The sequence below is a fragment of the Phoca vitulina genome, unplaced genomic scaffold (assembly GCF_004348235.1).
Source record: "Phoca vitulina isolate PV1807 unplaced genomic scaffold, GSC_HSeal_1.0 scaffold7, whole genome shotgun sequence".
Taxonomy (NCBI): domain Eukaryota; kingdom Metazoa; phylum Chordata; class Mammalia; order Carnivora; family Phocidae; genus Phoca; species Phoca vitulina.
In genome coordinates this window covers 12,665,115-12,687,391 of record NW_022589710.1, presented here as the reverse complement: position 1 = coordinate 12,687,391, position 22,277 = coordinate 12,665,115, and the positions used below count along the sequence as shown (strand labels likewise).

The 22,277-nt window shown below is 39.8% G+C and overlaps 1 protein-coding gene across 1 annotated transcript in view; it reads left to right on the top strand.

The window, feature by feature from the left end:
• The window catches only part of SLC25A21 (solute carrier family 25 member 21), a 141,621-nt gene extending 120,470 nt beyond the window's left edge, over nt 1-21,151 (top strand). The window contains exons 7-9 of the mRNA XM_032404574.1: nt 16,899-17,080; nt 18,030-18,082; nt 21,090-21,151. Coding sequence (XP_032260465.1) covers nt 16,899-17,080; nt 18,030-18,082; nt 21,090-21,151 — 297 coding nt within the window. The remainder of the gene's footprint in view (nt 1-16,898; nt 17,081-18,029; nt 18,083-21,089) is intronic.
• Nucleotides 21,152-22,277: the final 1,126 nt, after the last annotated feature.

The following is a 22,277-nucleotide window of genomic DNA, read 5'->3' as shown; positions in this document are numbered from 1 at the left end:
GGATCAAGCCCTATGTTGGGCTCCCTGCTCAGAGGGGAGTCTGCTTGTCCCTCTCCCTCTGCCTCTCCTTCCTGCTCATTCATCACTCTCTCTCTCTCAAATAAATAAATAAAGTCTTTTAAAAAAAAAAAGTCATCATAAACCTGGGCGAGTATCCCTTTACTAGGTGAAAGATCTTGGGCCAGTCACTTCACTGCTCTGAGCTTCAGCTTTTTTTATTGTATATTGAAAAGCTGCCCAACAACATTATTTTGAGGACTGACAGAAATAATATGTGAAGTTGTTTGTGAATCTTAAGGTGCCACGGAAGTGTTAGGTGTGCTGGTGCTGATGACAGCGATGAGAGGAGGAGTGAGAGGGGGAGGCAGGTGGTGGAAACAGCGAACACATAGAACAGCATGAAGAATTTTTCCCCAGGACTGTTCCTTTTGCACTTAAATGAACACTGTGTTTTTTCTTGCCTAGAACAAAGTCATTGATTTTATGTGTTCTGTAATCTAAGCCTGATTCAAAACTGGGAAACCAGTATTCTTTAAATCTAAACCATAATAAATCAATCCTTTGTGAAGGGGAAGGTATGATAATCATTAAAACATGTTGAAGAACGTCATCAAGTTGTTAACCATGAGGAGGAGGTGGTGTTCCTTGAAGGCTTTATTCCATCTTCGCCGTGGGCTGTCTCTAGCCGTATACTTTGGACGATTTGTTTACAGGTTATTGTTTCAGTTCCCTCACCCACCAATTGGTCATTCTGTTGTTCCAAGAGAATTCGAGATTTCCCCAGTCCTGACTGGCATGAAATAATTTTAGATTTTCTCTTTAATGTATTTTTTTTAATCCATAAGTGGTCTTGCAATGTTTTCCATTTTCAAAGTATTTTATTTTAAAAGAAACTTCATAATGAATATCTCTGGAGGGGGAAATGGGGAATCGTGTGTGTGTGTGTGTGTGTGTGTATGTGTATGAATGAGTGAGAGAGTGAGAGAGAAAGAGAGAAACAAAACAAGCAGCAGTGGAGGGAAAGTCCTTTTTCTTTATATCATTCTGAGCTGTTGGAAGCTCCTGCAATAAGCATGTATTAATTTTATAATAGGAAATAAATCAGTGAAAAGTTTAATAGAGTCTCATAAAATAGAATACCTAGTTAACTTTTTCACATTTTATACAACTCTGAGGCTATCTATAGAGGTAAAATAAGAACTTTAAATGGGAAGCCTGGAGAACTCAGGTCAGACATGCACCCCTAAAGTTTTTAACTCTTCAGATTGGTGATCTCTCCGTTAGATATATTTTTCAAGTGATCACAGAAATATCCTGAACTTCTGTGCCATGTGATACTATTAAAACCATTTTTGTAGACTCCACAATTTTGCCTGATCCCCATCACGATAACCGTCATTTTCAGATAAGAAAACCAAATGAGAAGTTACGGCCCAATGCTGAAAGTTACTGAAATAGTTTATCTGAGGTTATACAGCAAGGGGAAGGGAGTGAACCAGAGGCCAGAACTCTTTCCACTACACCATGCAGTGCTTTAACCCTTGTGTTTTGTCACACATAAATGACCGCTTAAAAATGATTACTGAAATTTAAATACATGAAATAGCTAGAATATCCAGATAATATGACCAAATTCCTCTTCTGTCTCCTTCAGTCCTGTAACCTGGCCCTCCCTTTCCATATCCTTAGTCTATAATTTATAGAAACCAAGAACGAGAAGTCATGGCCCTGGAAGAAGCAGGCTTTAGCCGTTTGAAAATGGTGCCCTGGGTTAGATTCTTTCAGATTTATTTTTAGGCTCTGGCTGTTCCTATGGTGAATGCGGGGCTACAATAGAGCAAAGACTGCTTTGGATGTTAACTGACCATGGAATCGATTTAATGGAGGCATTCATTTACATCTTGCAGTGAATGGAAAGGAATGTCAGTATAAAGAATTATCCCTTCTCCCCAGAAAGAGGCATCACTTCTCAAAGTAAAGCCCACTGGAAGCAGGTATTGATTAACTTAAATGCTGACATCTTTTTCAAATATCCATGGGAGTAAGCTTTCGTTGCAAAAATAATTTCTTTCATTCCTGTTACAAGGTGGGGCTGTTGGAAGCCTATTATTTGTGATGCTGACACAGAAATGAGAATCATAAGATTCAAATGTTACATCTCTTTAATAACCTTGTCCTCTAATTCCATATTTACTGCTTTTCAAATGTTTCCATAAGTGAAATAATAATAATAGTAGTAGAAATCACTGTCTGAAGCTCATGGCTGTCAACAGTATTAAGCTGTGCTTTCAGTTTGCATCCTAATTAAGCATGTTTGCAAGTTATTTTGCCAAAAACAATAGACCTTTTGTGTTGAATTTTGCCATGATATAAATTACATGTGTGGGTTAGAAATATTCTAGGAGAGAACAATTTTTCATATGTTCAATTTTTCTTACTTAATAAACCATTTAGACCTGTCCCTATGGTCATTTTACTACAGACAGCATTAAGTCAAACATATTTTATTTTCTCCTAAGGTAATATTTGTAAAAGTTAGCCTTTTTTGAAATACAAATGTTTTTCTTTTTCTTTTGATTTTTAATATTTTCTTCATTTTATAAATTCTGTAGAGAGTCACAGGGCGGTGCCAGATGCACTTAGTTTATCAGAAGAAATGTGGAAATGTGTTCGTTTCATGATTTAAAGCTGTATCCTTCCCTAAGGTGTGCACTAAGCTGAATGAAAAATGCACCTTTGGGTTCAAGTGGAGAACTTATATAGAACTGTTTGTATTTTGGAAAGAAGAATCTCAGTAGAATTAGATTATAGTAGGATTTAATTTATGGCCATTTATTTTTCTGATTCTCTCTTACTCGATCATTAGTCTTACCAATCATCCGGTAATGGGAAGGGCAAGAGCATTAAAGTTTCATTAAGAACAACTCTCCTTTCTGGGAACCACTGGGGTAAAACTACAAGTATGTATTATCTATAAAATTCCCGGATATGTGACAAGATTCTGTGGTAAAAAGCAGTATCTTTCATTGGCAGTTTTCACAGACTCCCTGGGGTATGTGTGCTGGGGAGAAGGAAGGCATGGGGGAGGGCAGAGAGAAGGGGGCAAGAATTCAGACACTTTCTTAAATAAAACGCAAGCCAAAAGTTTCCAGTCAGGCACCACCCAGGTGGATGGAAGCGTGGTACCAGTAGCTTTAGGTTCTCCGTGGGTTCCTTCTGTGCATTCATTCTAAAAGCATTCACGGCACATCTACAATGTCCGGGGCCTTGCCTCCCTGAGTGTCAACACTGTCCCTGCCTGACCAGCGTTTACAGTCGACGAGAGGAGCCACACAATAAACGAGTCACCACACGAGGCCCTGGACTGTGACAGTCATGATGAGAGGAGAGCCATGAAAAGACAGACTACCACGCTGTGGGAATTTATAAACCGGGATCCTACTCTAGACCGATGGCAGGGCAGGGCAGGGCAAGGACATAGAAAAGGACTTCCTTCAAAAATGATGTTGAAGCTGAGGCTCGAGGGTGAGGATTAGCCAGGCCAAGATGAAGAGGATGAGTGGAGACCAGACAGATCTTTAGTCAGAGAGAAGAGGATGAGTGACCGCCCTGAAGCTGACAGAGGCTCGGGGAACCAGGGAGAAGACAAAGAATGAGGATAGCTGGTGTATGGTGAGCCAGAGGGGAGAGGAGGGAGTGGAGGCTGCAGAGGGGAACTGGGCCAGAGTGTCTGAAGCATGTACTAAGTCACTAGACTCCTCTTAAATGATGTAACTGAGGGGGCATGTCAAACAAACATATTACATAAGCAGGACTCGATGGGCATGGGAAAGTTTCATTTATATAAGCAGCCCAGAAGTAGAATCTCATGAAATAAACTTGGTTCAAAGACTTCTTCTTGATCATATGCCTACCTCCATATCAAAGCATCGCAGTGTGTCCTTGTCCTAACTTCCCAACCTTTAGAATTTTGTTTTGGAAACCTGGTTTGTTAGTTTTCCTTGGGGTCAGTGACTTTATTGAGGCAAGGAATAAACGGAGCACACCAAAACAGAAAAATCTTACTTACTGAGTTCCCAAGGAAATATATTAATATATTCCTGCATTCTGTATGATAATACTCAGTGATACAGTTGACTCTTAGAAGGTGTTATCTACCCATGTAAATATTTATAGAGAGATATTTAAGGAGAGGGTGTGTGTGTGTGTGTACATATATACGAAATAATCAAGTGATAATTGTTATGCTTAAACCCTAACCCGTTTTGACATTGTATGTGTTTTATAATTTGAACTAAGTGGGTAAGACGTTTAAAATTATTTTACATTTCACAACACTTTAAAGAACAGCTAGCTCAGGGGGAAAAAAGGAATTTTCATGGCTATTTTCTGAATGGCTACATTTAGATGCTGAGCTTTTAACAAGACTTTGATTTCATTCCAAAGCCAAGAGCCCTGCAAGGATAGGATCTTGGGAATACTCTACATTCCTTAAAGAATGCTTATCAATTAAACCATCTCATTTTAGTTGGTGACCTTCTGTGGAGTGAGGAGCTAGCATTTCCCCAAATTATCTCACATAAAGAGAAAACAAACACAGTAATAGATTCTTCTGATAGCTGTCAAGTGGAAACAACTGTATTTTTTAATTAAGCTTTAAGAGCAGGTATTTTCATTGGAGGACAAAACAGCATGATACCATGACATCAGGGCAAAAAATGCTTTTGTCAAAGTTTGTGAACAAAACAACGAAAGAGAGCCAACATTAGAGGAAATGAAAGATACCGACTGTGAGCTGACTCTGCTCCTCATTGACTTGGACCCACAGAAACTAACAATGTAGAAAATGCAAATTTCTTCTGAAAAAAAAATAAAAGGCAGTTTACATTCACTCAAGCTGCCCCCTTGTTCAGTTGCCGGGAGGCAACTCTGATTTCAGCTCACCACATCATTTTCATGACGACCATTGCCAGCTATGGGGAAGGCACTGATGAGCTGCTCTTATTCGCCTTCCAGCGGCTACCAGGTGCTTGAGCACCACCTTTGTAATTTGCTTCTGAGACCTTAGTTCTTCGTGTACTGTGTCCTTATAAAGGAGCGATAAAACATTTGTTAAACACCAGTGATGTGTCAGGCCTGTTATACCTACAACATGAATATGACATGGCACCGTCCTCTCCTTTGAGAGGCTTTGAAGGACTCTTCCCAAAGAACATCAGAGTTTGGTGCCCATCTCCTACTAGATCCTGCGGACGACTGAGCCCAGGCCATCTGACACCAGAGTCCATACTTGTAACTATTGTACTATACTTCTTCAAATGTATGGATAGGTGAGCCTTTGAGTCTTTCCTTCTACAAAATATATCCACAGTTCCTCAACTCCCCTTCAAATGATGTGGTTTCCAGTCCTCTGTATGGTCTATCTCTCCCACTATAGTTGCATCGGATTGGTCAATGTCAGTGTCAAAACTGGACATAATACTACAGTTGTCAGTCAGTCAACTCAGAGTACAGTAGTCTCAACCCTTCCTGTGATCTGAATACACGCCTTTCTTAATGCAGCCAAAGATTGTACAGAGATGAATTCTTGGGGGATTTGTCAGGGTAGAGGGGAAAGAGAATGGGTGTTGCTTTTACATCAAGATGTTGGTATGTATAAAATTCTGTGGTCAATTAAAATCCCCGGATTACATGAACTGCCAACAAGTCAAGTCTCCCTCATCTTGAACTTGTGCAGTTTGTATGCACTGTGCTTAAATGTAATCCTGGGGGTTCAGTCCAGTGCTAGAGCTTAGGATGATAAATTTTCATGCTGAGGGCCTCATCTGTCATTCTAGCTTCCCCTCCTAGTCTGGGTCACCTGAGGATCCGAGAGCAGGCCTTCCACATCTTCACCCAAGTTCATCCAGCCCGTTTTCAGGCTGTCTTATGGACACACTTTCACAGATGCAGATCCCCAGCTGTACTTTCATCCATCCTCCTTTCGGTTCTTATTAATTCAGTGTCTTATTAATCAGGATAACGTGGGAGACTTTTTCAAGTAACTTTCTAAAATCAAAGCGTGCAGGGTGATTTAAAAGGAAATTAAACTTTCAAAAGGGTTGCCTCTCACATGTCTCATGTGAGAGTACATTGCGAACTTCATGTTTGTATCACCTCTTGCTTGGCAGCCTTGAGGAAATGAAAGGCTGCGTCACAACCAGCCCTTCAACCGCTGATGGTGATGTGCTACAAAAGGAATAAAATGAATTATAGAATGTGTGCTGTTAGCACAGACTGACCATTTGTAAGATTATGGAGATAACTGTGAGGGAGCCCACTAAAATTGGTTTTGACCACATGTTTATTATGTATAATCTGATAACTGAGTAATAGATTTATTAAAATGTTCAATCCCTTTTGAGTCATCCTGTTATGGTCGTGACGTGCTCACCATCAAACAGTTTATTAGCCTACTTGGGGGAAGAGGAAGCAGAATAAAAGAGTTCTGTCAAGAAGTAATTTGTGATACCCTGAAAATCATGTGACTCTTTGTAGGACTGCCATATTGTCTTTGTCTTACCCAAAGCAATTTATAGCAATCTCTTTCAGTCCCTTCTGAACAATCATTTTAGTTCTTCAAATGGCAAACTTATTTTAGCAATTTTTGACAAGCAACAATAAATCCATTCTAGCATCAACCAAGGCCAATCCTGAATGGAGAACATTCCTCTCCCTGTGTTTACTGAAGACTGTCTAAGACAGCCAGGGTATACTGACTTCAAGTTAGGTCAAAACTAGTCAGAGAGGATCTCAGATGCAGTGTGATACCAGGAGAAATTAAAGGGTACGTGAATTGCAGGGAGCAAAGGAAATTTAATTTTGGCTGATGAGGTAGGACGATTCTGTGACTAGGCTTTAATGTGAATATTCGTGCTGAGCTCCTTGAAGTGAAAAGCCCATTGCTACACTCTGCTCAACGTTGCTTTGTGGGGAGCAACACGCTTCCTGGCCAGTCTCCCTCACCACCCCTAGTCCTCACTAGCTAGCAAATCTTCCTTCCCCCATCTTCCTTACCCCCTCCTTCTGGCATGTCTCTCTGTGGAATGTCTCCTTAAGGACGCCAGACCCTAATCACAAAGGCCTGTGAGATGTGCAAAGGTTCTCTGTTTATCAAGCTAGCAGCCAGCTGGCCAGTCACTAAGCAAGACATCAAAGCCCATGCCAGGGAAGGTAAAAGGAGAGGCATATGCTTCTTTTGATCAAGACATTTTGCCTCTCTGCATATTAACTTCTTAAGTGCCATTGCCTTAAATTACTGGTACTATCTTTAGCTGTGAATATAATGTTTGCATGCGATGGTTAAATTAGTTACAAATATGTAGTATGTTGATTTTGAGTCATATGATCTCATTTCTGATGACTTGGTACCTTCTGTTGACTTTTTAAAGGTTGTGGAACATCATGGCCACCAGTGTTTTGGGATCACTTATTAGTGTTTCTCATTAAGCTGTGGAGAGCCTATAAATAATATGTCCTGTCAGGGAAACTCATTGATCTTCCTAAAGAGGGACTGGTAAACACATCTATGCAGCTCCGCACTCACACAGGATCGCAGTGTGATGGAAACAGCCAGAGAGTTCTAGTAAGAGACCTGGTATTAATTCCAAATTCTGGTTCTTACCTAGTTAGCCATGTCTCTTTGGCAAGTTATACATTTTCTCTGTCTCTGTTTTCTCATTTGTGAGATGAAATGTTAACATCAGCCTTAAAAATGTTTGCAGGGGAATTAAATAATTTTTTAAAACTATGAATATTGGCTTTTGTATTGCTATCACAGAATAAGGTCAATGCACGTAATATACATTAACGTTTCAGGCTACTTAGCTCCAGTTTAAAGTACCATATTTTATAAGAAAAATTGGAAAATATTTAGAGGAAAAGAGTAAAACTCATCTGTGGATGGGGAAATAATACATCCTACTTATAAGTAAATATTTTAAAGGAACTGTGTTTTTAAGCATGAGGAAGAAAAGATTAGTTCAATAACGGTTTTTAAATCATGATGAATTACATCAAGAATGGTGACAGTTGATTGCCCTTGCAATTGAGCAAAAAATTGGAGTAAAATAGTTTAGGCTTATGCGTGAGGAATGTGGGTTAGGAACACAGGAATTTTCCTGATTGATGACAGTTGGAACAAATTATGGAAGTAAGTTGGAAATTTTTAATAACAAGATAGATTTTTCATCAACATTAATATCCATTTACACAATTAAGGTGTGATCCATCCTAAATATTTTACTTAGGCTAAATGACATATTTTTCCCTCAAATTTTTTTCATTTTTATTTTATTATGGTAAGAACACTTAACATAAGATCTACCCTCAGCTAATTTTTAAGTGCACAATACATTATTGTTGACTATAGGTACAATGTTGTAAAGCAGATCTCTAGAGCTTATTCACCTTGCTTAACTGAAACTTGATTAGTAACTCCCCATTTCCCCGTCCCCCAAGCCCCTGGCAACCACCATTCCACTCTTCAATTCTATGAATTTGACTATTTTAGGTACCTCATATAAGTGAAATCATGACGTATTTGTCTTTCTGTGACTGGCTCATTTCACTTAACATAGCGTCCTCAACTTTCATCCATGTTGTCACATACTGCAAAGTGTCCTTTGTAAAGGCGAAGAGTATTTCATTGTATGCATAGGCCACGTTTGCTTTATCTCTTCTTCTGTCAATGACATTTAGGTTGTTTCCAAATCTTGGTTATTGTGAATGGTGCTGCCATGAACATAACAGTGATATCTCTTTGACATCCTGATTTCAGTTCCGTTGGATAAATATCCAAAAGTTAGATTGCTAGGACATATCATAGTTGTATTTTTAATTTTGGAAGAACTCTATACTGTTTTCCATAAAGGCTACACCATTTCGAACCTCCACCAACAGTGTATGAGGATTCCAATTTCTCCCCATCCTTGCCAACACTTGTTGCCTTTTATTTTTTGATAATAGCCATTCTGACAGATATGAAGTGATGTCTCATTGTGGTTTTGATCTACATTTCCCAGATAATTAGTGACGTTGAGCATTTCTTCACATACCTATTGGCCATTTGACCATGTCTTCTTTGGAAGAATGTCTATTCAAGTCCTTTGCCCATTCTTTTTTTAAATTTATTTAATTTTATTTTATTTTTGAGAGAGAGTATGTGTGTGCAGGGGGTGGTGGGGGGAGGTACAGAGGAGAAGGAGAGAGAGAATCTTAAGCAGGCTCCATGCCTAGCACAGAACCCGACTCAGGGCTCTATCCCGCAACACTGAGATCATGACCTGAGCCAAATCAAGAGTCAGACGCTTAACTGACTGAGCCACCCAGGTGCCCCTGCCCATTTTTTAATCAGGTTATTAGTTTTCTTGGTATTGAGTTGTAGGAGTTCCTTATATATTTTATATATGAACTCCTTATCAGATACATGGTTTCCAAATATTTTCTCCCATTCCATAGGTTGCCTTTTTACTCTTTTGTTTCCTTTGCTGTTTAGAAGCTTTTTAGTTTGACATAATCCTATTTGTCTATTTTTGGTTTTGTTGCCTGTGCTTTTGGTATCAAGTCGTTGCTAATACCAATGTCATGAAGCTTTTCTCATATGTTTTCTTCTAGGAGTTTTGTGGTTTCAGGTCTCAAATTTAAGTCTTTGATCCATTTTGAATTTATTTTTGTGTATGGTATAATATATGGGTTCAATTTCATTCCTCTGCCTGTGGATTTTCAGTTTCTCCAGCACCATCAAAGACTATTCTTTCCCAATTGGCTTGGCACCCTTGTTGAATATTAGTCAGCCATATATGCTTGGATTTATTTCTGGGCTCACTGTTATGTCCCACTGGTCTATGTCTGTCTTTATGCCTGCCCCATACTGTTTTTATTACTATAGCTTTGTGATATACTTTGAATTAGGAAGTGTGATTCCTCCAGCTTTATTCTTCTTTCTCAGGATTGATTTCACTATTTGTAGTCTTCTGTGATTTCATACGAATTGTAGAATTTTTTTCTATTTCTATGAAGAATGCCATTGGATTTTTATAAGGATTGCATTGAATCTGTAGATCACTTTGGGTATTATGGAAATTTTAACAATACTAATTATTTCAATCCATGAACATGGGATGTCTGTATTTGTTTGTGTCTTCTTTAATTCTTTATGTATTTGATAGCAACAATGTGAAACCATCTGGTCCTGGGCTTTCCTTTGTTGTGAGGTTCTTGATTGCTGATTAAATCTCCATACTAGTTATAAGTTTATTCAAACTTTCTATTTCTTCATGATTTAGTCTTGGTAGGTTGTATGTTTCTAGGAATTAATCCATTTTTTCTAGGTTGTCCAGTTTGTTGACATATAATTATTCTTAGTAGTCTCATTCCTTTTTAGTTCTGTGATGTCAATTGTAATGTCTCTTCTTTCATTTCTGTTGTATTTGAGTCCTCTCTTTTTATCTTAATTAGTCTTGCTAAGGGTTTGTCATTTTTATCTTTTCAAAAAAATGAACTCAATGTCATTGATTTTTTTTTTAATTTTTCTAGTCTCTATTTATCCCTGCTTTAATCTTTATTATTACCTTCCTTCTGCTAATTTTGGACTGACTTTTCTTCTTTTTTTCTAGCTCCTCAAGCTGTAAAATTAGGTTGTTTATTTGAGATATTTTTTAATGTAGGTGTTTATCACTATAAAATTACCTCTGAATACTTCTTTTACTGCATCCCATAGGTTTTGTATTTTCATTTAATCTATATTGTCTTTTCATGTATATTTGTCTGAAGGTATTTTCTAATTTCCTTTTGACCAATTAGTTGTTTATTTCTTTTCTTTTTTTAAAGATTTTATTTATTAGAGAGAGAGAGAGAGAGCACAAGCAGGAGGAGGGGCAGAGGGAGAGGAAGAAGCAGACTCCCCACTGAGCAGGGAGCCCAACAACAGAGGGCTCGATCCCAGGACCCTGAGATCATGGCCCGAGCCAAAGGCAGATGCTTAATCAACTGAGCTACACAGGTGCCCCTCAGTTGGTTGTTTAATAGTATGTAGTTTCCTCAGGGAGAAGCAGGCAGCTGCCATTTTTGTCTGCTCCCTCTCTGCTGAGCAACAAGAGGGCTATGACACCTCATTTCTCCCCCAGGTAGCTAGATTGCACTGGACCTGTCAGAACTCCAAGACTGGCAAGAAAGATACCAGTTTTTTGGGCCTCCATAAAGAAATTGGGGTATTGGACACATAGATCCGGAAGTGACTAAGTTTTTAAGAGGCAGAGAAGCTAGGTACTATATCACAGGACTTTGATAGTGAAAGCCCAGGAGTAACTTCCTTCTCCCTACTGCATGTTTCCCTTGCACTTTGTTCACACTCCCACTTCATTACTTATCACATTGTACCGTGATACTTAATAATACACCCGCCCCAATCCCTCTCTGGATCATTTACGTCCACATTCAACTCTAGCACCCAGTGTAGGACTAGGCATATATAGACATCCAATAAATGTTTGTTGAATGAATAAACAAAAAATGAATGATGGATAGAAACCATTATCATATAATGGTTATGAGCATATGGTTGCAAATCAGAAGAACCTGAGTTCAAGTCCAGGCTCCACTTCTTATAAGCAGTGTGATCCTGGACTTAATTTAACTGACTTAACTTTCTCAGTCATGTGTCCTTATCTGTAAAATGGTGTTACATACCTAATCCATAGGGTTCTTATATAATATACATGTTCTGTATATATTTTTGCATGTAAGATGGTGTCTGGCAATAAGTATTATTAATAGTATCATTATTTCTCATAATGAAAGTTATGAAAAATAATATAAATATTATAAAATATATATTATTTTGTTTCTATTTACTTTTGCTATTAATTTCATTGTGATGTGTTGTTATCATTATTGACAGAAATGCTGGAGTGATTCACTGATAGCTGGTACAGAATGACCCATTCAGATTAGGTGACAGGTATCACTCATACCCAAAACCTCATAAGTGTGCATTCTTGCTCTGGACTGGGCTAGGGGTAGGAGAGGCTGATAAGAGTTAACAACATCACTTTTAGTTCTGCAGCCTTAAAGAAACAAAGCCCTGTTTCCACCAAAGAAAGCTTTATTAAAGATTTATTTTTTATTTTTTATTTTTATTTATTTGACAGAGAGAGGCACAGTGAGAGAGGGAACACAAGCAGGGGGAGTGGGAGAGGGAGAAGCAGGCTTCCCGCCAAGCAGGGAGCCTGACGCGGGGCTCGATCCCAGGACCCTGGGACCATGACCTGAGCCGAAGGCAGACGCTTAACGACTGAGCCACCCAGGCGCCCCCAAAGAAAGCTTTAAAATCCCTCCCAGCATATCCAGAGCATCCCAGTGCCGCTTAACCAACCCAAGGATACAAAGAGATGAACCATTATCTTCCTGTTAACCAGGGGTTCTCAGACTTTAGTATCCATCAGACTAAATTTGGAGGACTGTTTAAACAGATTACTGGGCTCCATCTCCATCAGTAGGCCTGGGATAGAACCCCAATTTGTATTTCTACTAAGTTCCCACATGGTACTGATGATGGTGGTTCCAGCACCACACTTTGAGAACCACTGAGTTCATAGAAATGGTTGAGGTATGAGAACCCAATGCCAGGGCAGGAATGTGTGCAGAAATCTTTTCATGAAGTTGAATTGCCTGATAACCCCTGTAAAAATTAGGACTTTCTTTTTTCAGCCCCAGTGTTTTCAACCCTGAACTCCCCTCTTGTTTGTAAATTTATTGGTAGGGGAAATAGTTTTGTGAAGTTGTTTTTAAGCTTTTATGAGCCTCATCAAACCTATAGACACTCTCTACAGAAAAGCCCATATACACATACACAGAAACATTGCTTACAACTTCAGGAGGTGCCGGGACACCTCTTCCACCAGCCCACCCACGGACACCAAGGAGTATCAGTAGAAAAACTATGCCCTAAGGCAAAGTCTTGGGTTCACATGGATGTAACAAAAAGTCCCTTCTTATACTTAACCTTTCAGTTAACTCATTTTTAAAACAAGAATAATAATATTCTTGCATCAAAGTTTGTGAGGATTAGCTGATGTAATACATGAAAAGGCATAATTTGATAACCAGAAACACTAAATAATTCCTTTTTTTCTCTCTTCATAGTCTTGTTACAATAAACTCTCATTCTTCAGGCAAGTGGATGCCTCTCCCTACTAAGGAAAGATCAGGAAGTACAAGAAAGAAGAGCCCTAAGTGTAATAGTTCAAGACCTTACTCTACTCCCATCACATTCTTCTGCTAAAATCTGGTCACAGGTTGCCATATCATGGTTCTCTCTGTGAGTCACTGAGCAATGGGATCTAGCAAGCCCAGGCCTGGCTCTGTGACCTGAGAGTCTCAATTTACTTGCCCTGAAATACTCCACTTTGCAAATGTCCAATGTCTTGTCATGCCCCCATGTTAATGCCTCCTGGCAGAAAGACAGAAATGTAAGGTTCTAATAGGGGTTTGTTTCTAGGCTAAAAGATGCTGAGTCTTGAGAAATAGTGATTAAGGGTAAAGCCTGATTCTCATTGTTTCTACAAAAGTAAATAAATACATTGATAGACCAATCAGCAGGCATTTATTTAGCACCTACTGTGTACACTGTGTAATAGATGACACAAAGAGGAGTAACACATGTTCCTATGCTATGCCAACTCACAATCCAGCAGGGAAAATAGATGTATGCGAAAATATACCAAACACAAAGTGAGCCTCGGCAAGGGCAATGATTGTGGTTCATACAGAGGTTCAAAAGTACAGGAGGGAGAAATTAATTTTAACAGGGATCCATTAAAGTCTCCTGGGCAAGGGGGGATTTTTAGCTGGCCCCTAAGGGAGGAGTGGGACTGTGTTAGGTGACTATAATGGAGAAGGACTTTATAGGCTGTGGAAGTAGTTTGAAGAAAAGACTTAGAAAAGTGCTTGGTTTAAATTTGCATAATTATGTTTTAACAAGTGTGACTGTAGTATAGGGGTGGGGTGGAGGTATTGAACTTGAGGCCAGAGAGAGAAGTTGGAAACATGTGGGAAAGAAACCAAAGGCCAAGTGAGGAGCTTTGGCTTTACTCATCATGCAGCGGGGAAGGATTGAGGGTCTTTGATACCACAGGCAGGTCTGTCTTTCCAAAAAGAGAGCTGGTGTCACTGTGAAAAGACAATAGAGAGCAAAAAGCAAACATGACCTGGTAAGGTGTTGGGAACCTGAACTAAAGCCAGAGCAGTGGGAGTAGCCAGGAGGGCACGCGGAGCAGACGTGTGTGAGACGCTGCATTTTGAGAATGGTTGATGACACGTAGCAAAAAAAAAAAAAAACAGGGGCAAGCTGAGAGGGCACACCCAACCCCAGGCAGGGTTGCTGCATGGAGCAGACCATGGGCTCCAAGGAAGAAACTGGCTGGGGGCCCAGGGACTAGAGGGTGAGGAATACCTCCTGGCTGTCCCAAGAAGACTTTTGTCCTTCCTAGAATTCCCAGAAGGGTAGCAACTGACCATCTGAATCACTGATGCCTGGACATGGGTCCTCAGCCCGGCAGCTTCAGGAGTCCTGCAGATCTTTTAAAATAACTTTCAGGCCCTTTCCCATGGGATTTTGATCTGGAAACCTGAGGTGGGGCCCAGGCATCCATTCTTTGTAAAGCTCTCAGGTGAATGTGATGCACATCTGGTTTGGGGAACCGCTCTGGGACCTTACTATTAGTCTGGGAGGTGTATAGAGACCCTGGCTCAGTACATACTTGTGCTGATGAAGACTGTGATGAGCTGAAGACCTTGAGCTTTAGTATTCAGCAGTGTCTCAAGCACAGTGACCTTCATCGAATGTCTCAGGAGGGAACCCCTCCTCCAACTCTAGGCCTCAGTGACCACACCAGGAGATGGGAGAGGCTGCATGCTTGATGGGTTCCCCTGAACGACCCAAGAGGACAATGTACATACAAGTCATCATTTTCACCCTTGTCCTCAATTCAAAAAGGAGGGCTTGGCTGTGTCACAGGGATCCCATAAGAGAATCTTATTACAGGATGCTTTGAGACTTTAGAAGACAGGCTACATAATAATACTAGCCATTTTCTGCCAGGCTTATACAACATTCATAGTACTTTTACTGCTATTTTTGTTTTTATTTCTCAGAAAAATAATGCAGTACAAAGGTAAGGCTGGTTAAACGGATCCCTTCTGGACACTGGGCTCTGTGTGATTTGGTGACTCGTGCAAGGTCAGACAAACCAGAGCCAGTTCTGAACCCGCCATCCTCCTGAGCTCCGGTTCTGCTCCGGGGCCATAATGGAGAAGGGTAACATAAAGGCATTTTTCTCTCCTTGTAAAAGAGGGAAAAAATGGGGGGAAGGGGGAATTATTTAAACACACCTCACTCATACTGCAATCACTGCATTGTTTTTCCTGTTGAAACACCCTGTTGGTTTTTAAATCCCTTTAAACCTACCCGGCACCTGTATGGCCCAGATCCAAGAATTATTACCGAACCCTTCACTTTTTATATTTAGCCACATAGGGGTTTCTGTGATGGTATCTGGCTCTTGGTTCAGTTGAAAATTTCAGAGCTTCCAGAAGTTTTCTTCTTCCATAGAAGCTAGAAGCATGCAATGCTCAGACATGATTTCTTAAATTTTTTATTTTTATTTTAATCAAGTATGTCTCCCCACTTCGGTTCTCCTGCTGGGTAAAATGGTATCATGGCACCACCCTGTATTGTTCCCGTGTGAAGATCCTCCTGAAATATTGACCAAAAGAAAGGGCAGGGGAGGGATGGGGGGAGGGGTGGGTGGTCTCCATCAGCAACTTATGGTTTGTGGGATGACCTCTCTTCAGGGCAAGAACTGAGGCTGAAAACATAATGAGAACTTCCCAGCAAATTCATTATAACACAGCATAATGTGAGCTCACTGGGCACAAAAATAGGCTGAAGGAAAGTGACTCCCACATAAGACCTAATTAAATACTTTGATGTCAGAAAGCAGAGCAGGGAGGGGTGGAAAATCAAATCAGACCAAAGTGAAGGACCTAAATTCAAATGAAAAAAAGAAATATTTCTCTCTCTCTCTCTTCCCCCTCCCCCTCCCCTATATCCCCCCCCCCCCCCCACTGCCTCTTTCTCTGTGCCTCTGTCTCTCTCTCTCCTTTTCTTCCTTTGCCATGTAGGAAGAATAAGATTCAGGAACAATAGGTTGTAAATTCTTCAGCCAATTAGTCCAGTAACTTACTACTGTTTATAATGCACAGAATGTCACAGGCTGGTTTGCAAACTCCCCAAGTTGGTTTGTTAATAACAGGAAGCTAGCACTTCTCAGTACAGTGGATCAGCTACACGGGAAAATAAATGCAAAAAACCTGGAGGGGAATAGCAGCAGACCAAGAGTAGCCTTGATTTAATTTAACATTTGGGGGTCCACACACAAATGAGCATTTTAGTAGGCTTCATGGTGGAAGTTGCTGTCATTTGTAAAATATTCTGGCCAATTAGCTAATAGTGTGCTTGGATTTCTCCTGTTTTGATACAGTAATACTAAGTACATTGTGAAGCCCAATTATACAAATCATCCCCATATGCCATACCAGTCTTTCTTTATGAACTGTGTTTATAAATCCTGTGTGAGGAAATGTGTACTTCAGCAATTTAGACCATGTGTAAAAACATAGCCAATGGGATTGTCAAGAAAACAAGTTCCAGCCTAGGAAATCCTAATGTGTTCCGCTGGAATAACAGGAGGGTGCTGGGGAGTGCAATGCTCTGCTTAAATACATATTGCTTTATAGTGTTTAGCCAATTTAGGGGCTTCCGCTTCCCTTTCTGTTACTTTATTCTTCTTTTCTTTTAGGATCCAACCTTGGAGTTTTTGAGAAAATTTGGGATTGGTCTTCTCTCGGGCACAATAGCCTCAGTCATTAACATCCCTTTTGATGTTGCCAAAAGTAGGATTCAAGGGCCTCAACCAGTTCCTGGAGAGATCAAGTACAGAACCTGTTTTAAAACAATGGCAACAGTCTACCAGGAAGAAGGGTAACATTCTTATTTTAATAAATGTGCAGGACTCAAGTACTGTTAAAAGTATATCGTACTTCCATTTTGCTGAGAGCCATTAAGCCCTCCTAAATTGGGTGTGTGTGTGTGAAAAGCTGTAGAGAATAAAGACAAACTTTGTGAGATAACACAATGATGAAATGTTGGCAACATGTTCTTACACCATCCAGAACCTTGGGCCACCATCATACAACCTGCTGCATGTTTATCTTAGAATCCTCAGATGAACCTTTTTTCTTGTCAGTTTGCATAATATGCTATAATACACCCTGTTAACATGTGGGCAGGAGAATGATTGTCTTCTAACTGTAAATCTAATCAAAATGTCGCCTCATTATAGCCCCCTGGGAGAATTAAACATGAGAGTTCTGTGAAAGTAGCTTTCTTTCAAATATCTGAAGCACATGTTTTTTTCTGCTAGTCTTTTTTTTTAAGTGTTACATCTGTCTCTTCATCCCGCCTCACTCAGATCTTATTCTCAAGTAAACAAGTAATATTATTATTATAATAATATTATTATAATATTATTTCGATCTACACTATGTCATCTTTCCTTTTGTGAAGACCGAGTTTGTGGTCTTTTAAATTCAATTACAAAAGTCATTTTGTCCATATACATAGCTGTCTTGAAAGTAAGACCTGTGTTCATAGCAAAAACCATCTCGCTGAGGAAAGTCATATTTCTGGTTGGACATGATCAGCATAGCTCGGGCAATAAAGAAGTCATTAACTCTTTCCCTTTGTCCAGTTTGCTGCAGAAAATATACAGCCAGATATTGCCTGGTTTGGGATATGTGTGATTTCAAATAAATTTTCATGTAGATGCTGGGTCTACATCTCAATAAAGCTGGTCCATTCTATTTTCAGAATTCAGAATTAATTTCAGAATTAAGAATTAAAAATGTTGCTCTTTCCCTTCCTATTATAGGATTTTAGCTTTGTACAAAGGCCTGCTTCCCAAGGTTATGAGGCTTGGACCAGGTAATGATGTCTTTATTACTTCTATCCTTCCTTCTTTGTTGTTCTGCTGTCTCTTTTTTTCATATCTGTGTCGATCAGCAACATGATATGTTGATCACACTGTCAAAGATGGAAACCGTGAGGATATAAAGTTGTCTATGAGTATGCAAGACACTGAAGACATCTGTTAGAAATGTTTTCCACCTTTGTTTATAAGGTACTGTTTAAGACTTTGCTGGAGGCTGGCTGAAGCCAAAGCCCAGCTTAAGTCAATAGGAAAGGCTCCCCAGCCCGTTGGAGTTTGAGTGAGCAAGGAGGCTGTGGGGGAGGATTTTCACTGAGCCCATAAAACTCTCCTGGTGCCCCCCCCAGTTCATTCTTGTTCCTGCCTCAACTTCATTTCAAAAACAAAAAAGAAAGGTAACTTGCCTCCACGAAGCGCAAGAACCTCTTGTCCTCACAGTCCCCCGGGGGGGCTGTGGTGAGTGTAGCGCCCAGGGAGTGGCGGCGGGGCAGTCTGGCGCTCACCTTCCTGGCGTCTGTCAGCACGATGGTGGAGGCTCCTGGCTCAGGGCCTCACCTGCAGACGCCAGCCCACAGAAAACCGGCTGCTCTTCCCACAGGGAGAGTCAGCTGCCTCTGTGTAAATAGATAAGAGCATAACTGCTGCAGACCCAACCGCCTTGGCAAACAGTCTTGGATTAGAAGCAACCCTGTGTCTCAGTACAGCCAGGCTCACCTACTTCGGTGTCCCGGTGTCCTCTCCCGAAGCTTCCCCTGCCCCTCGCCCCTCTCCCCTTCCCTTCCTCCCTTTTAACACCACGGTCCTCCTGCCCTGCCACACTCACACACGGGCACAGTCACCGTCCTCGAACCTCAGCTCAGTGCGCCAGCACTTCTACCATCCTGAGGTAGAGGACAGCTCACCCTCTCATGTATTTAGAAAACACTTCCGCAATTCTTGGTCCATCTATCCCAACCTTCCCAGGCATTTAAGCATGGATTTGCTTCACATTTGAGATGGAGACTTGCCTCCTGCTAGTCATTGGCCCGTGTGTAAAAACAAAGGCAATGACAAAGAATATTGGTGATTTTGTGCAACTCTTTCTGCGACTTTGTGGTGTTTTCCCTTCACCACCCAGTAAAACCCTGATGGTAGACCTAGTATTAGAGAAAATCATAGGAATGACCCTAACCCAGCTTTCTCAGGAGGGGATGGGCCTGAAAAGAGTGGTGATCAGGGAGAGTTTACCTAAAACAGTAATTGACTGGAACCTTAATCCAAAACTCTTAAATAATCTGACCCCAAGTTTTGTTAGAGGCTTGCAAATGTTTGGTTGGCTTTTTAAATGTTTTTCTATGAGGCGTCCTGAGTTGCTATGGTGGTAAATACAATGAAAAGCGTTGTTGTGAGTGGACTGTCCAGGCTAAACAAAACTGTGAATGACTGGAAATCTGCTTCAGGGACCTGGCCTCCACTCACATGTAAGTCCTGCAAACATGCAAGTCCCAGCAGCTTTAAAGGAAAGAAAGGTGGACAGAAAAGCAGGACATTTGACTTAAGGATAAGATTTTTTTTTTTTTTTCAAAGAGAGTAAAAAAGTGAAAGAAAGGGTAAATCTGGGATTTTCATCCTTCATTGTAGGAAGCATCCATCCCATCTTCTTTTCATAACAGCCTCGGCAGCTCTGTCTTGCTCACAACCAGTCACCTGCCATGAAAGGAGGCTCTTGAAGTCTGTGGTTTAAACTCCAAATATCACCAGGCTGAAAACTAACCCAATTCTGCATGTTCTTGTCTTACGCTGAGAATAGTTAATAAAAGTAAACACTGCAATTACATAGGTATTAATAACCCTCTGTCAGTGGGTCTTTTGTTTGCCAGAGTGCCAAGAGGATTACGGCAGCAGAGGGGTCTAATAGAGTATCTTCATGGGTTAAAAATGAAAATTACAGGCAGATGATTATCTTTGGTATAAGGTTACACAAACGTGTGGTCTGTAGATTAAAACACACACACACAAACACACACATGGCAGTGTGTACAAAATAACTAAGATCAAAATCAAGTTATATTTCTTTTCGTCAGAAGTCAATCTTCTGTTCATGCAGCCAAGTCTTCTTGAGGTTGTGCTCAGGATATTTGTCCACATTTTGATTTTGTAATATTTTTCACACAGACATGAGAGGATAGATAGATTACATTAAAGAGCATGGGATATGTGCCATTTTATTGCATCAGGTAGAACACACATGCAAAGGCCTCTCCAGATTTCTAGGTATTCTGCAACCTTGGTGTTTGTTTGTCTGTATCATAGTCATGTTGACCTTTCAAGACAAATACTGGTCTGTGATACCCAAACCCCACCACCAAATTTTCTTTTCTTTTTTTTTTTTTTAAAGGCCCACCACCAAATTTTCAAGTGCAATCCACTCATATCTGAGGCAAATAAAAGGAATAAAAGCAAAAGGAGGTTGAAAGCTAGCTATATTTTGTAATACACATATTTTAAATATTCTGAAGCTATTTTTCACATTGCAATCCAGTTTGAAGGCTGTTAGAGAAAATCAGATTCATCTATCAAGCACCCTCTTAGAGCTTTCTTTCTTGAATGCAACTAGGACAGTGCTAATTATGGACGGAAAAAGATAAATCCTTTGCCTACATATGAAAAATATGAATGGTTTCTGTTTGCAGGAACACCACATGCCCTTACATGACTAAATGTGTCTATATTTATTTACTTTTAAAAATTAAAAGTGCCTGAAAAAGAATCTGATGAGAAATGATGAAAGTTACAGAAACTCCTGGGGAAAAAATGTATTTGGAGACTCAAGATGGTCTTGATTTTGCTCTGAGAATTTTCCACAATAGCTTTATATCGATGTATTAGAGCCCAGGGACTGATGAGTCTACACAGCCCCTGCCTGATAGGCTGCGTGGGACTTCGCAGATTCAGAAACCCAGTGGGGGAAAATGACACTATTTTGCAGGATTTGAGATAAAAACCAGCTCTTTTCTTTTCTAGGTGGTGCAGTGATGCTGCTGGTTTATGAATACACCTATTCCTGGCTTCAGGAGAACTGGTGATTGCCTAGGAGATGTTGAGATCATGGATGTTTGCTCTACAACACCATGAGGAGAGACTAGCAGCTCAGCTGATAGGATTATAAATTATAATTATACAATTATGTACAATTATTAAGGGGAAACAGTTTATTCAAGAACAAAACCTATTTTGATACTTCAAAAATTATCTCTACACAATTTGAGACTAGTTTTGTCTATATCCATAAATCTGTGCAAAGAAAAATAGTTTGAAGTAATGAGGTATATAAATCGAACACAGAAAATAGCTTAGAAATCAGATATATTTCATAAAAGCTATATAAATTTTGTGATCTGTATTCCTCTTACACTGCTTCATGAAGAAAATTCATTGTATCGATAATTATTTTTTCCCACGAGGTCAAGAAATGCTTAGAGTAATAAAAAAATTAAGCCAAAATTTGAACAGTTTTTATAAGGAATTAAATTCTCCCATAAATAATATTTAAAAGGCACAAGGAGATGTTTTTAAAGTACACTAAAATGGCATTTTTAAAATGTTGAATTTTATGTTAAAATTTAAATCTGGTGGTGTTCTTTGAGTAATAATACATTATCACAGCTATATTTTCCCAAAGCTACTTTATATTTTGCACTGTTGTTTAAAGCAGGTCATATTTCTAAATCCTGATAACGTGAAGTTTTTTATGGCAAATAGAACACATGAAATTTCCTTCACGTAATTCCCTTTGAAAACAATTTTTGTTGCTGAAATATTTTCATGTTAAAACACAAATTGGAACCACTCCTTGGGCCCATCTGTGCTGTCTGTATTTGCATCCAGATATCTTTGTTCAGAACTCTTACCTCTGCCATTCTTAAAAAGAATGTTTAGAGTAAAACTACATTTCCAGGTTATTAGTTTTAAGTGACAGCTTCAGGTGTGAAGTCAACTATCCGGAGTGTTAAAATATATACTATGAAGGGGAAAATGTTTCAAAATAGAAGTACATTCTTAGCATTTCCACAAACTCCTGTCCCAACACGCACTCTCAGAAATATCTCCTTGGCACTGCTATCACCAAGCTTGATTTTATATCTGCATCCTGAAATGATGCTACTTCAGTAGCTAAAGTCAACAAAAATATCTGCCCGTTCTAGATGACAC